Here is a 12,509-nt window from a genome sequence, read left to right as displayed (position 1 = left end):
ATCCTTGAGGTCCCTTCCAACCCTGGCCATTCTGTGATATTAACATGTAGCATGCAGACTCTTGTTCATTGCTGGTGAAATTGCATGGCTAATGGTGGTGACTATGCTGAAAAGTAGAGTTTTGTCGCTGAGAATTTGCTCTATCAAATAGTGTTATTATGTTCTTTGTAGGTGTTGCAATTTCCATGGAAAAAAATAGGAGGCATTATTTTCAGAGCAACGTATGTATTTCCAGCATTTACTGAGCTTGTCTCTTCCTGCAGGGCATTGTGGAGAGCGTTTTGAAAAACAGAATGCAAATGGAATGCAGACAAATCCTGGACTAGATGGAAGCAAGAAGGCAGCTTATTGGGCTCGGCAGGGGAGACAGGTCACCAAGGGCTGAACTCCTGCCCTGAGAGCAGACAACTAATTGGAATATTTACATAAGGGGCAAAGACCTCCTCCTCGGTCCTGGGAGGAGATGGACATACTTGGGGAATGATGCTGAACTGGGACAATTGAGCTGCATTCGGGAAGAGAACCACAAGAGAGCTCGTACAGGCATCTTCTGATAATTCTGCTCTTATTCTGCTAGGTATGTCACACTGGGTGGGTGAGATGAATCTATAAATTGAGTGTGATGTTCTCCTATGCAGCTTACACACCCACAATATCACTTGTAGAAATAGCTTCTAGTACTTGCAAACTAACCCACTGAAGCTTTATAGCTTTTTTTCACTTCCCACATGAGATGCAACTTCTCACCAAGTGTTCAATGTGTCTCTATGTGTATGGTGTCTCCATGGTCCCAGTGCACAGAAGTAACTTTCTGACCTGTAAAAGTCGGTACAAATATTCCTCACTATTCTTTCTATCTAATGGGTGGGCCAAGAGGAGGTTGAGATGATCTAGAGGGGTACTGGTGAAATTTATGCAATCTTCTGATTGTCATCCTTCTGAAATACATCCTGTTGCTATTTTGACAACATTTTCTCTCTCTTCATCATTTCCCACAAGAGATCAATCACCAAATCAAACATCTTTCAATTATCTAGAATAGGTCTTATGAAGAAAAATCCACAACAATGTCCTTTGAAGTTGTCTTTTGAGGAGACTTCATCAAAAAAATCAGGTGTTCTGGCTTAAAGAAGTGAGTGTGAAAGTTATGTTCTCTTCCTTTTAACCCTTCAAAAAGGACAATCTTTCAAAATTGGCCCTTTTTTCCCCTCTTTCAGAATCAGTTTTTTGCCTAAGATGGTTCTAATCTGCCTCAGCCCGTAGTGATGTTGAGCAGTGCTTACCTCCTGCCTAGCTCTGCTGCAAACCATGTGCTGTCTCAAAAATAACATATTAGTGGTAAAGATGAACGTGAGACTAGCTTCTGCTTTTTTTTTTTTTTTTTATATTACAGTCACCTGTTTTTATCACAGTAATGCTGATTCACCAGCAGGGCTCCTCTTGTCACGGTCAGCTTTCTCACAGGTCACCCTTCCTGTCCAGTGCTGAGTCAGGGCCTCCTTACTGCATAATTCATCTTCATCTTCTCCATGATTGTAGCAGTGCTGTCTGTATGTGAGTGGAAGCTTGCTTTATATGGAAAACCTGCCCAGGAAGATCTCAAATCCTAGCCACAGAGAACAGCACTAGATAGATATTTTCCATAATCTCCTCTAGAACCATAACAACAATGTTGAAAATCCAACTTCTTCAAGAAGAGGAAAAGCAGTTCTGCCGTGGGAAGATCCTTGTCACAACATCTCCAAAGACTTCTGTGTGACACAGTCTTTTCCCTTCCCCAAAAGCAACATATGACGGCTACTGCTGGTAACACTAAACCAATCCATCAGCTGTAGACTGAGTCCGTGTGAGAGAACTGACTGATGTCTGGGTCTGGAGCCCGCTGCTTTGCTGTAGCATTTACCACTTGTTCTTGTGAAATTTTTGTGTCAGGATGCACCGTTATTAGCTCATTCACCTAATACTCTTTAAGAGCCTTATAAAGTTGCCACTAAAGTCATTAAGATATTTTTGCATGAGTTTTGATGTGCAATAGGTTGTGTCTGGGAGGACAGTTGTACAATCAAGAATTTGAGAGATGATGTTTCTGTGCATCTCTATCTTCATCTGTTGATGCATTCTGTGCATCATCTATCTTCATGCCTGTTCTCAGAGAAAGTCCATACACTTAGAAATTCTTACTGAAATTATATTTATGAGCAAATTTCGTATGCTGGTATTAATGCTCTTAATTCTAGTAACCATTTATGAGTTATAAAGAAATCATAGCAACAAGAAAGTTCCACTTGCTCAGTAAGTGCCAACAGGCAGTTTCGGTGCTCCTGTTTCCAAAACAATTGGAGTTACTTATTATTATATCATTTTCCAGGAATTTTCTTGCTTTGCTCAATTCAATTTTTTTTTGCCAAAATTTAGGACATTGAGAAAGCAGAAATACAGATGGGAAATCCACAGTTAACACTACTGACCAGCTCCTCTGTAAGGGTAAAATTCATTCCTTTTCTTCTTCCATTTGTAGTCTTGGTCAGATGAAAAAACAGAGAACTTGCTGGATTACATTTACAGCAAAGTAACTACCATTCATTTTTCACATGCAAGCAGTTTACGCTAACTAACACCTGGGGGTGAGGCCAGTATTTTACTTTCAGTTAGCTGTCTTGTTGAGGTGATAACTCAGTACCAGTCTTATCTTAAAGCATTTTCTATACATTATATACATTATACATATATAATGGTAACGGTGAGTCAACTCTATCAGTGCTCTGTCCCTCCATTGCTGATGTGTTCTTTTTGGTTTCCCTTTCATCGCTTTCAATACTCAGCCAACAAACAGGACCTAAAGGCCTGATTCCTGAAGGTAACCTGGGCATGCAAGTAGGTGTCTCATTAGGATATCAAAGTGTGTAGGCACTTTCAAAATGAAAAGGAATGCACAAGAAGCACTCCTGAGAGCCCTGCTTCACCCTGGAGGCACCTAATGTCCTTGGACAGAAGTTTCTTCTGTACAGGCTGTGTACAGACAAACATTTGATGAAGGTAATGAGAGATGTCGAGGCAACACCAGCTGCACTGTGTCTCTGCCCTCCCTGGGCTCCTGCCAGGTGAGCTCACCCACTTGTCAGCTCATTACTTCACTCTGGTGCACCGCAGCCTTTGTGGCAATGCTGAGCCAGTCAGTCCCTAATAGGCTTTTAAAGCAGGCTGAGATTAACAGCTCAGTTTCTCCCCTAGTTTAGTTTATCATCCTGTTTCAGCACTGCTCAGTTAGCATTACATATTGCTCACACAGGGAGCAAAACATGGCAGATAAGAGATTTTGAACAGCAACAACTGGAAGATCGTCCTCATCAGCCATTCCCATCCACTCCTGCTGCTTTTGCCAGTGCTGTGAGAGAAAAAGGAACAGTTCAGAAGAGTTGCCTTCCTCACACAATCACACCATCAGATCAGTGTTATAGGAGATGAGATCAAATCCCTTAAAGAGGAAGATGAAGATCAGCCAAGCTTTCTTACAGTCGAACAGGTATTCTAGCCACTGAGACATCACTCAGTAGCAATGTTTATGCTATTACCATGTAAGTATATATAATTAATATTAATATATTATATTATACATACAACATATATATATGTATATAATATATATGTTGTATGCTCAGTTATGTAACTGAGGCCTTTAGCACGGCTCCACTACTGTGCTGAGGCCTATTGTGCATCAGGCATGTCTTTCTTCAGCAAACTGGATTTTCACAGTTCTCAATCAATAATGCAGAGGAATCAGGCTGACCTGATGGCTCTTTACACAGTGCAGACTCAGGACAAGAGGGGAAAATGGCATAACTGCACTGGCTTCTTGCTGGATGACTGAACAGCCCGGTACCTTACTAGTTTGGACTAGCAGAGGGAGGGTTATGACTCTTTCTGTTAACTCTGAGAGGTAAGTAAATTTACAGTCTGACTTGACTGTTTCAGTTGTACATACACTGCAAATTGATCACAGTACATGTTCATGGGTGTTAGTGTATTTGCCAAGGGAATGCATGTCGTGACATGATGGACTGCATAGTGGAGGAGACTACAAGGAGGTTCATGCTGCAACCCAAACAAGAGGAGGAAATGTGTGTGCTCTTGTTTGTGCCTTACTGCTCTTCCTCCAGAGGAGTCATCTGCAGTGGTTACACAAAAATCCTGTTTTTTGTCTTATAACTTCAGCTTTTTTGCTATGGGAAGTGGTTATTGCAGTGGTTCCCGTCCAGCACTGGGAGCATAGCACATGGTCACAACTCAGCAGGAATAATCCCCTTGCTCCCTAGTGATTACACCGTGACAATACTACCATCACATCTCATCCTGTCTGCAGACTGTCTCTATCCCCAAACTTGTTACCCAGCTCTTCTCTCCAGTTACTTTAATCCTGCCATACCAACTTCCCAACTCTGCCCACCCCAAAGCGGCACAAAAGCATGTATCCTCTTAACTTATTGTCATGTTCCCCTTCCACCAGTAAGGATCCGTCTCCATTCCTGCCCTCACCTCTCTTCCTTCGTGCCGTGACGTCAAGGTAGGTGAGGACATGGCTCCCAGAATCCTTACCAATGCTGCTGTTTGGATTCTCCTTCTGTAGGATCTGTTTCTACTTCTTCTGTCCCCCCACAACTTTTCTGAGTGCATTCCTTTCCCCAGTCTGTCCCTCAGATCATTTCTCATTGTGCCTCAAAACAGCGCAGCAGCTTCAGATTCTCTTTAACTTCCCTGCTACAGACACTGAGCACTTCTGAAAATGGCAGTGGGGTCCTGGGTCTGTTCAGGCTTGTGTGCAGTTATCCAGGGAGTATTGTCACCAGAGAAATTAACCAGAACGCACTACTATTCTCCAGCAAAATACTTTTATTACTCAAAACTAGTTTGATTAATAAATACTTGGAAAAATAAATTAAAACTGTACATTAAGTTTTACATTATTAAAATTTTAAATTAGATTCTTCAAAGACCGTAATTGCAGACTCAAATGCACAGTAACAGCTGAGTGATATTGGTTATAGCCAAGGAACATGAGAAAAACATTTTTGGAGCAAATGCAAACTTGCATTATCATTTCAGGTTTCTAGCAATCAAACCAGCTGTTGCTCTTCATTTTACGGACAAGTTTCTTGTTCTTGATGTCAACCTCATACTGGTTTGATCCATGGAAAAAGTAGAAATGTCCTGGAATGAGAAGGACAAAGTAATAGCAAATTAGTATTTAATTTTTGTTTACTTATTGATACGTAATTTCTGTTTTCCTGGATGATTAAAAAAATCTTTCATATCCATATATATTTGAAACATCCATATATTTTTTTTGTTTGCATCAGTTGATGGTCTTCTATTTTGTTTTTACTTCCATTTTTACTTACCGTTTTTCTGAAGGGCAGCATCAACAGTGTGACCAATCCCTTGGAAGTCAGCTGCTATTTTTCTCGGATATCCTCTTTCCATTGTTTGGGTATTTTCATCAAAACTGCATAAAGAAATGAATGAAAAGAAGAAAGAGTGTAATATTTAATGGTAAAACCAGGTGAATTTTTTACTAAATAAGCCTACTCTTATGAAGAATTAATCAAACACATCTGTACTGATACTAACTGAACTGTATAAATCCTGTGTAAAATTCATATCTTTACTGTCATGAGCAAGGCTGTTTTCAGAGCATCAGACTAAATAGTTCAACTCTATTTCCCAAGTCTGATAACAAGGCTGGTCAATGTTCGTACTGAGTAATAAGCTTAACTCTTTATTCAAATTGATTAATTCACTTCGACAGTATCCAACCAAAGAATTGACTTCATGACTGGATGTAAATTTTGGTGTAACAGGATAATATTTTCCCAGTTATATTATTAGGGTAAATATTACTCCTTCACTGAACTGTTTCTTTAAAAATTCAATATTTTGATCTCCTTTCACAGCTTTCTTGATAGGTCCTTTACTTACAAATTTCAGAGAGTGCACCTGCCCCTTAAGAGATCCTGAGTGAAAGAAATGATGTCAAAGCCTACTCACATTGGCTTTTTGTACTAAATTTTGTACTAATTTCATGTAATAACACTTTTTAACAGATAAATAGTGCTTGTTTGCTTGTGTTTCTTAATTGCAGATTGATAACAGCAAATTGATGTCTACATTATCTTTACAAACTTTTTGCTATAAAAGATATGAATAACTGCCTTTGATTTTAGCATTATATTAGCTAAAAAGAATGACAAGAGGCCACAAATTTACTGTATAAATTCTTATGTAGTTTGATTTTTAAAAAACAACCATCTTGATTATCTGCTGCACAAGAGAGGAAGTAGCCTTACCTCCAGTACTTGTTGCCAACAAAGATATAGGTTTTCTTGGTATTTTGATCATGAACAGCAGCATCTATTTTCCTAACACTTCTGGGAAAGCCCAGGTTCTGAATAGACTTGGGGAAACCTGGCTCTATTCTGTAGCCACTGACAGCCCAGTACTGGTTGTCTGTCAAGAAAAACAGAAAATATTAGTAGGATCCCTGAAGAGGCTGAACTTTTCATCAAAGCCCCAGAACTTCCCATCAAAGTTTTCTGAGTAGTAAAGATCCCTAAGTAACACACATATCTGGATAAGAAGATGTCCCTTTAGAACAACTTTGAATTATACAGATACTGGATGTTGGATTTTTCATTTTTAACACTCATTATGATATTATAACACTCGGTGTCTAAAGTTAAGCATGTTTTTAGGTGTATTGGGCACCTTTAAAAATATATTTAAATAGCAATGCAGGTAATGAGTTTTGTCTCAGTTCTTATCTCTCTTAGTAGCAAGAATAATATCATATTGTAAAGGGCTGCTGGGATGACATTATTAGCTTTTGGAAAGTGAAAATGGGTTTAAATATTAAGAATATATATTGTTATTATTATATTACTTCCATTATTATCTTATAACATGCACAAACATATACAGGCTCCTAGTACTACAACAACTTTATTAATTCATAAAAAGAACAGAAGGAAATGTAAGAGAAATACCTTTAAAAAAGATCACTCGATCCTTCTTGTCAATCTCATAAGCGGCATCAAAACCAGCTGCCAGTGATGGCCAGAATGTGGAGATGGTGTCGTGCTCGATTTGTGAGAAGTAGGGACTTTTGCGCCAGACATAGCTGATAGAAACAAAATCAGCAGTGTTCCATTGTTCGTATTTCACTATGAGATCAGCTGCACGGAATTATACTTAAAATGCTACTGTCTGGATGCTGAAGCCAGTTCTCACTACTGGGCAATGCCATCACCCCTTCTGGGATGGAATGCTTCACTTAGCCCTGCTCTCTCAGACATTTCCCCTTTACTACTAGTTACTCTGGTATCACAGAATGGTTGAGCGAAGGAATCTCTGGAGGTGATCTTGTACATCTTTGCTCAAACAGTGCCACTTAGAGCTGCTTGCGCTACAGACTACTTCACCAAGACTCCAGTGGCTCGCCCATCAACACATGATGCCTGTAGTAATGCTGATGACTACAGCTTTGTCTTCACCATGTACCACTTGGGCTGGTACAGCTCTGTTCCTAATTTCAATTTGGTTACCAAGATTCGCTAAATATCCTTGGAAAATACATTAAAACTCAAAGTAAGGAGGAATTCCTCCTTCCTCTCCTTCCCTAGAATATTTTTAATCTACAATTCTTCATCACATGCTTTAGAAGATGAATCAGACCCACTTCATCAAAGGAAGTTTATTCAATTGAAACACAGTCACCAACCCAAGAAGTGAATGAAACCCTAGGCCTGACATGCTGTCCCCTTTCTCCAGAGTGGAAGCACATTGCCAATCCCCTGTTAAGTGCTCAGTGTCAGAACAAACAGAAACAGCAGGGCCATCTAATGGCAGGGACTCTCTATGAGCAGTACTGGGCACTAGTTCACTCTGTACCCCTTGGTTAGAGTGCTGCCAAAAGATACCAGTAGGACTTCCCACAGCTCCATGACCCATACCTGGAGTGGTGTGATGAGGAAAGTGCTATGTATGAACTAGCTGCAGGCTGAGGAGTGATGCTGAGATTATTCAGCCTTGCACAACTGTAACAGTGATGATGGATTATGGCTTGCTACAGTTTACTCACCTGTCAGTAAACCGTGTTACTCACCCAACTCTTGCTGGACTAGTAAAAATTTGCAAAACTGTCTTAATACTTCCAGAAAGAAATATTTTCCCTTGTAACCAAAGGAAGATAAATTCCTTGAAATGAACATTATGTTTTACCTTTGTGAGCCTCAGAAGCAGGTGCTGGTAGAAATGAAATCGCTTACCTGCCTTTGAAGAACAGAATTTCCCCACGGAGAGTAGTGATAGCATCAAAAGTCAAATGAGGGTCACAGTCCTCTGGTCTTTTTGTGGGTGCCATTTCTGTTGGTTCTTCCCGGGGTGACATTTGAGTTGGTTCTTCCGTAGGTGGCATTTCAGTTGGTTCTTGTGGGAGAAATGCTTTTGTTGGAAATGCAGGAGATTCCCTTGGGGGTCCTTTGGGAAACAGATAAGTGTAAAATTGGATGGTGGAATAGAATTTTGCACTGCAGAGCTTCAGAGTGTACCCTACTGAGCCTAAGGTACAGGTGAGTTTATAATTCAGCTAGTAAGCTAATGCCAGTGGAAATTGGGCAATTTAAGTTGGCTGTCTGTGTTGCTAACCATTATAATAGTCTCTTGCATGATTTTACCATGACAAGTAATTGCTAGCTCAAACTGCATTTGCTCAGGGATTAATGTAGAGCAAAACCAATTTTCAAATAGCAGTCGTGCATATGAACATCTTTTTATGGGTGGTAAGAGAGTTAATACTACAGTTACAGGCTGTAACTTCTTCCTCTGGTAGCTTTAAAAGAAGCTACCAGAGTAAAACATTTTGTTTTACTGGCATGGACACAGCTCACAGATTTCATGTTGCAAATATTGTCTTTTAGCCACAAAGAGACTGAGAGATTTGCACAAAATGTAATCAGGAAATTAAATCTCAATATCCTTCCTGAAGTAGAAATAAATACTTTTTAGCTATTGAGTAAAATTTATTGTAAATGCTTTTCCATTGGCCAACAAAAATTATGCTTCTTGCTTACCATAGAGGGCCTGAATGCCATTGATATCATCCTGATGAAGCCTGTAGTTTCTTGTATCCTTGGCCATATATATGGGATACATCAAGGCACCAAAGACATTGGAATGACCAAGACCCAGTGAGTGGCCCAACTCATGAGCAGCAACAAGGAATAAATTGTACCCTAAAAAAAAATCCAGCAGAGAACAAACACTAAACAAAATTTCTTCTTGACAGTGGGATGCACATTCTAACTTCTCATTATATATTATTCATTGTGTTAATAAAACAGGAAATTTAAATTGTCCAGTTAAGACGTTCTCTAAAACCTTGGAAAAGAAACGAGTTTCCAATTATAAATGTTTGTTGCTCACAGGGGAGCCAGTTGGGGAACATTGCTTGCTCATGCTGCAGAAATTTTCTTGCCAACAAAGAATCAAGGATTCTTTAATGTTAACAAAGACTGAAAATTGGATGAGAATGCTTTAATAATCTGGTTGTATTTTAGGCATCGTAAGTGGCATGGAATTCAGTTGGTGACTACTACAGGAAGGCTGGTAGCATGTGAGCTCTGATATCACCCCTGAACATTGCTGGACATCAGAAAATCTCAAAATTATGCTTACCAACAAATTCATGGCCCTTTTATTTCTTTACAGAATTTAAAGGTTTAAATAATTTTATTAAAAAAAAAGGAGAGCTCACTATTAAAAATTTTAAGGTCATTCCTAATGGCCCAAATTCCCTGCTTTACAATGTCATGTTTACCCAATTGCTATTTCATGTTAATCTCATTTTCTTCACTGGAGCTGCAGTTACAGTATATGAATTAACTTCTGAGAATTGTCATGTCTGCAGCATAGATCAGAATATGCACAATCATTTTTCTAAGTTACTCTGACATTTTACATCTCAGCAAATGTGGGGATTTCTGCCATAGTGCCTTTTACTTCACAGTGTCTTCAAGACAAACACTATCTAATAAAAAACAAGCAACACAATTTTTAAGGCAACTTGCCACTATAGGTGGTAAACTTGGTCCAGTTTTCATCTTCATCAAAGTGGGCATCTCCTCCTATGCCTCTGTTGGGGGGGTAGGCATGAGCTAGTGTTCCTCCTGGACCGTCGAAGGAATAGAAGTCACCATGAACTAAAATAAAGAAGTAAAAGCAAGTGAAACTTTCCATCAGCTCAGCAAGAAAAAGTGACAATTATCATTCCCCAGCAAGGGGCTCCCTTACATCCAGAAGCAAAGGAGATCATTATATCTGCATCACCACTGTATAGCCTGGTGAACCTCAAAGGCGTAACACTGCTCCAGAGCTGGAATGCTCTTGCAATTGCTTCGTCCACATCAGCTTGCAGCATGTCAGGAGTGTAGTTCAAAATCCTGTAAAACAAGACAGAAGGAATTAAAAACAACCAGAACTGTGTCTAGGGCACATAATACTGAGGTCAAATATTTTAAGAACTGATTGTTATTATTTATATGTTGGGTTGTTTATTTTCCAGTTATCTGCTTATGTAATAGGAGAAGATTTCAGAGTTTTCTTTCAGACCTTTCAGAAATCCCAAAAGTTACTCTCAGTTGTATCCCTCCTATTCACTAATTAAATTCTTTAGTATGCTCTTAGTAAACTAATGTAGGCTCCTATTCTGGTCTCTTTTATTAGTATTTGGAAGTCTAATGCAAAAGACACAAATGCTCCCCACGTTCTTGGCCCTGCCACCCTGAATGAGGTTCTTGCAAGAACGCAGGAGAAAATAGTAAAGAACCTGCTGGCATTACATCTGCCTGGCAGACACAAAACTGACGTGCAGGGAAACGTGCTTTAATGTATGTTACCGATATGTCACATCTTCCTTGTGCCATCTAGGGTTGTGTGGGAAGGTGCTGTATGAGCGGACATCTGGTATTCCGCATCTGGGCTGCTTCATCATGTCCATCGTCTTACGGTTCAGCTCCCCAGTCACCTCCAGCCCAAAGAATGACTGCATTTCTCGGATTTTGTCAGCCATGTGAGCGAGAGTTGTTGATTTAAATAAAGAGCTTTTATCTTCTTTAAAATCATAAAAGTTTTCCAGATATTTCTGTTGGGAAGGAAATGTAACAGTTTAGAGCATAAATATTTCTTTTCAAAGGCAAAGAGTTGTTAGTGAAATATTCTGCATCACTAACATTATATTCACTATATTCATTTTTTCTTAGTAAATTGTTTTTTACATTTTGTCTATAGAATTTACCTGAGCAAACTGCATATCTTCAGTTTCTGGAGCCACTGGCAAAGCATAAGAGTATGAAACACACAGCAAGCCCAGGAAAGCAAGCATCTTCATTTCCATCTCTGCCTCCCTGTCCTTGGACAGAGCCCTCTCAAGAAGACCTCTCAACCACTTCTTCTGTCCAAGGCTCACTGGTGCTTCTCTATTTATATCAGTTGCTTGCTTGCTAAAGTCAACAGCTGCATGACTCAGTTAATAACATCCTCTGATTTCCCACAGAAACACAGAAAACAAATTTCGTTTTAGAAGCAGACTAACACATGACCGTTTACCTTCCCTGAAAACCCATGATTTTGCAATCATATTACCGGACAGTATCTTCTCCCCTTCATTCCTAAGCTGGACCAGTATTTTAATCCTGCAAGTATCTATCTCTATAACTGATCACCTGGATAAAATTTACCTCATTTTTCAGAGGTGCTGCAGGGACCTGGTGTTTGTGAGGGACACCAGTCTGTGATTCCGTGGGGCACCTAACAGGAGACTTACAGAAAACAGCTTTCACCTTTCTCAGTGTGGGACCTGTGCAGTACCTGAGCACCTCAGGAATGAACCCCTTCCTTTAGCCTGATAATTATAGTGATTTAGTCGAGAATACAAATGATCTATTTATTTTCACCTCTTGAGCAGCCCTAGCACCCCAACCACAGTAACAGAACCATCCCCTGTGCTGCTGCCTGGCCCATGGAATCACAGATTTATGGCTGCCTTCTTTTTCTCCCATATTCACCTCTGGAAACCCACACATCGCAATGTAAAGGTCTCAGTAAAGCATCCCAGATCATATCTGGGTCTATACAGAACATCAGCCAAGGGTATTCTCACAGCTAAAGAAGAAATGGTGGAAATTGCCCTAGAGACTACTACTTGGGGGTATGGAGACTTAAAAAAAAAATAAAAATGTAATGCATCTCCAGAATTAAGTGGAAGGTGACAATAATTTTAGTTGTAGATTTCAAGTTCTCAGATTTGCTGGAAGTTCTACTTTTTTTTTCTCAATTCTTTTTCTGAATGTGGTGCATTACACTTTTTACTGATGCTGCAGAACAGCCATCACACAGCGACTTCTTTCTCACTGTCTTTTGAAGCAAAAGTCCTGTGTGTTGACTTAATGCCTAAATGTAAG

General features: G+C 39.7%; 1 protein-coding gene across 1 annotated transcript; it reads right to left on the bottom strand.

Annotated features, from left to right (window-relative positions):
• Positions 1-4,794: 4,794 nt before the first annotated feature.
• On the bottom strand, positions 4,795-11,664 carry LOC116230616 (stromelysin-1-like). The gene is made up of 10 exons (XM_031595885.2): positions 11,345-11,664; positions 10,947-11,191; positions 10,342-10,490; positions 10,119-10,250; positions 9,123-9,284; positions 8,319-8,529; positions 7,038-7,171; positions 6,342-6,501; positions 5,397-5,500; positions 4,795-5,205 (listed from the first exon to the last, which is right to left on the bottom strand). Exons 1-10 carry the CDS (start codon positions 11,441-11,443, stop codon positions 5,105-5,107), a joined length of 1,497 nt encoding a protein of 498 aa, XP_031451745.2. The 5' UTR covers positions 11,444-11,664; the 3' UTR covers positions 4,795-5,104.
• Between the last annotated feature and the right edge of the window lie 845 nt (positions 11,665-12,509).

The sequence above is a fragment of the Phasianus colchicus genome, chromosome 1 (genome assembly GCF_987193195.1).
Source record: "Phasianus colchicus chromosome 1, bPhaCol1.hap1.1, whole genome shotgun sequence".
NCBI classification, from domain to species: Eukaryota; Metazoa; Chordata; class Aves; order Galliformes; family Phasianidae; genus Phasianus; species Phasianus colchicus.
This window is presented reverse-complemented; position numbering and strand designations above follow the sequence as displayed.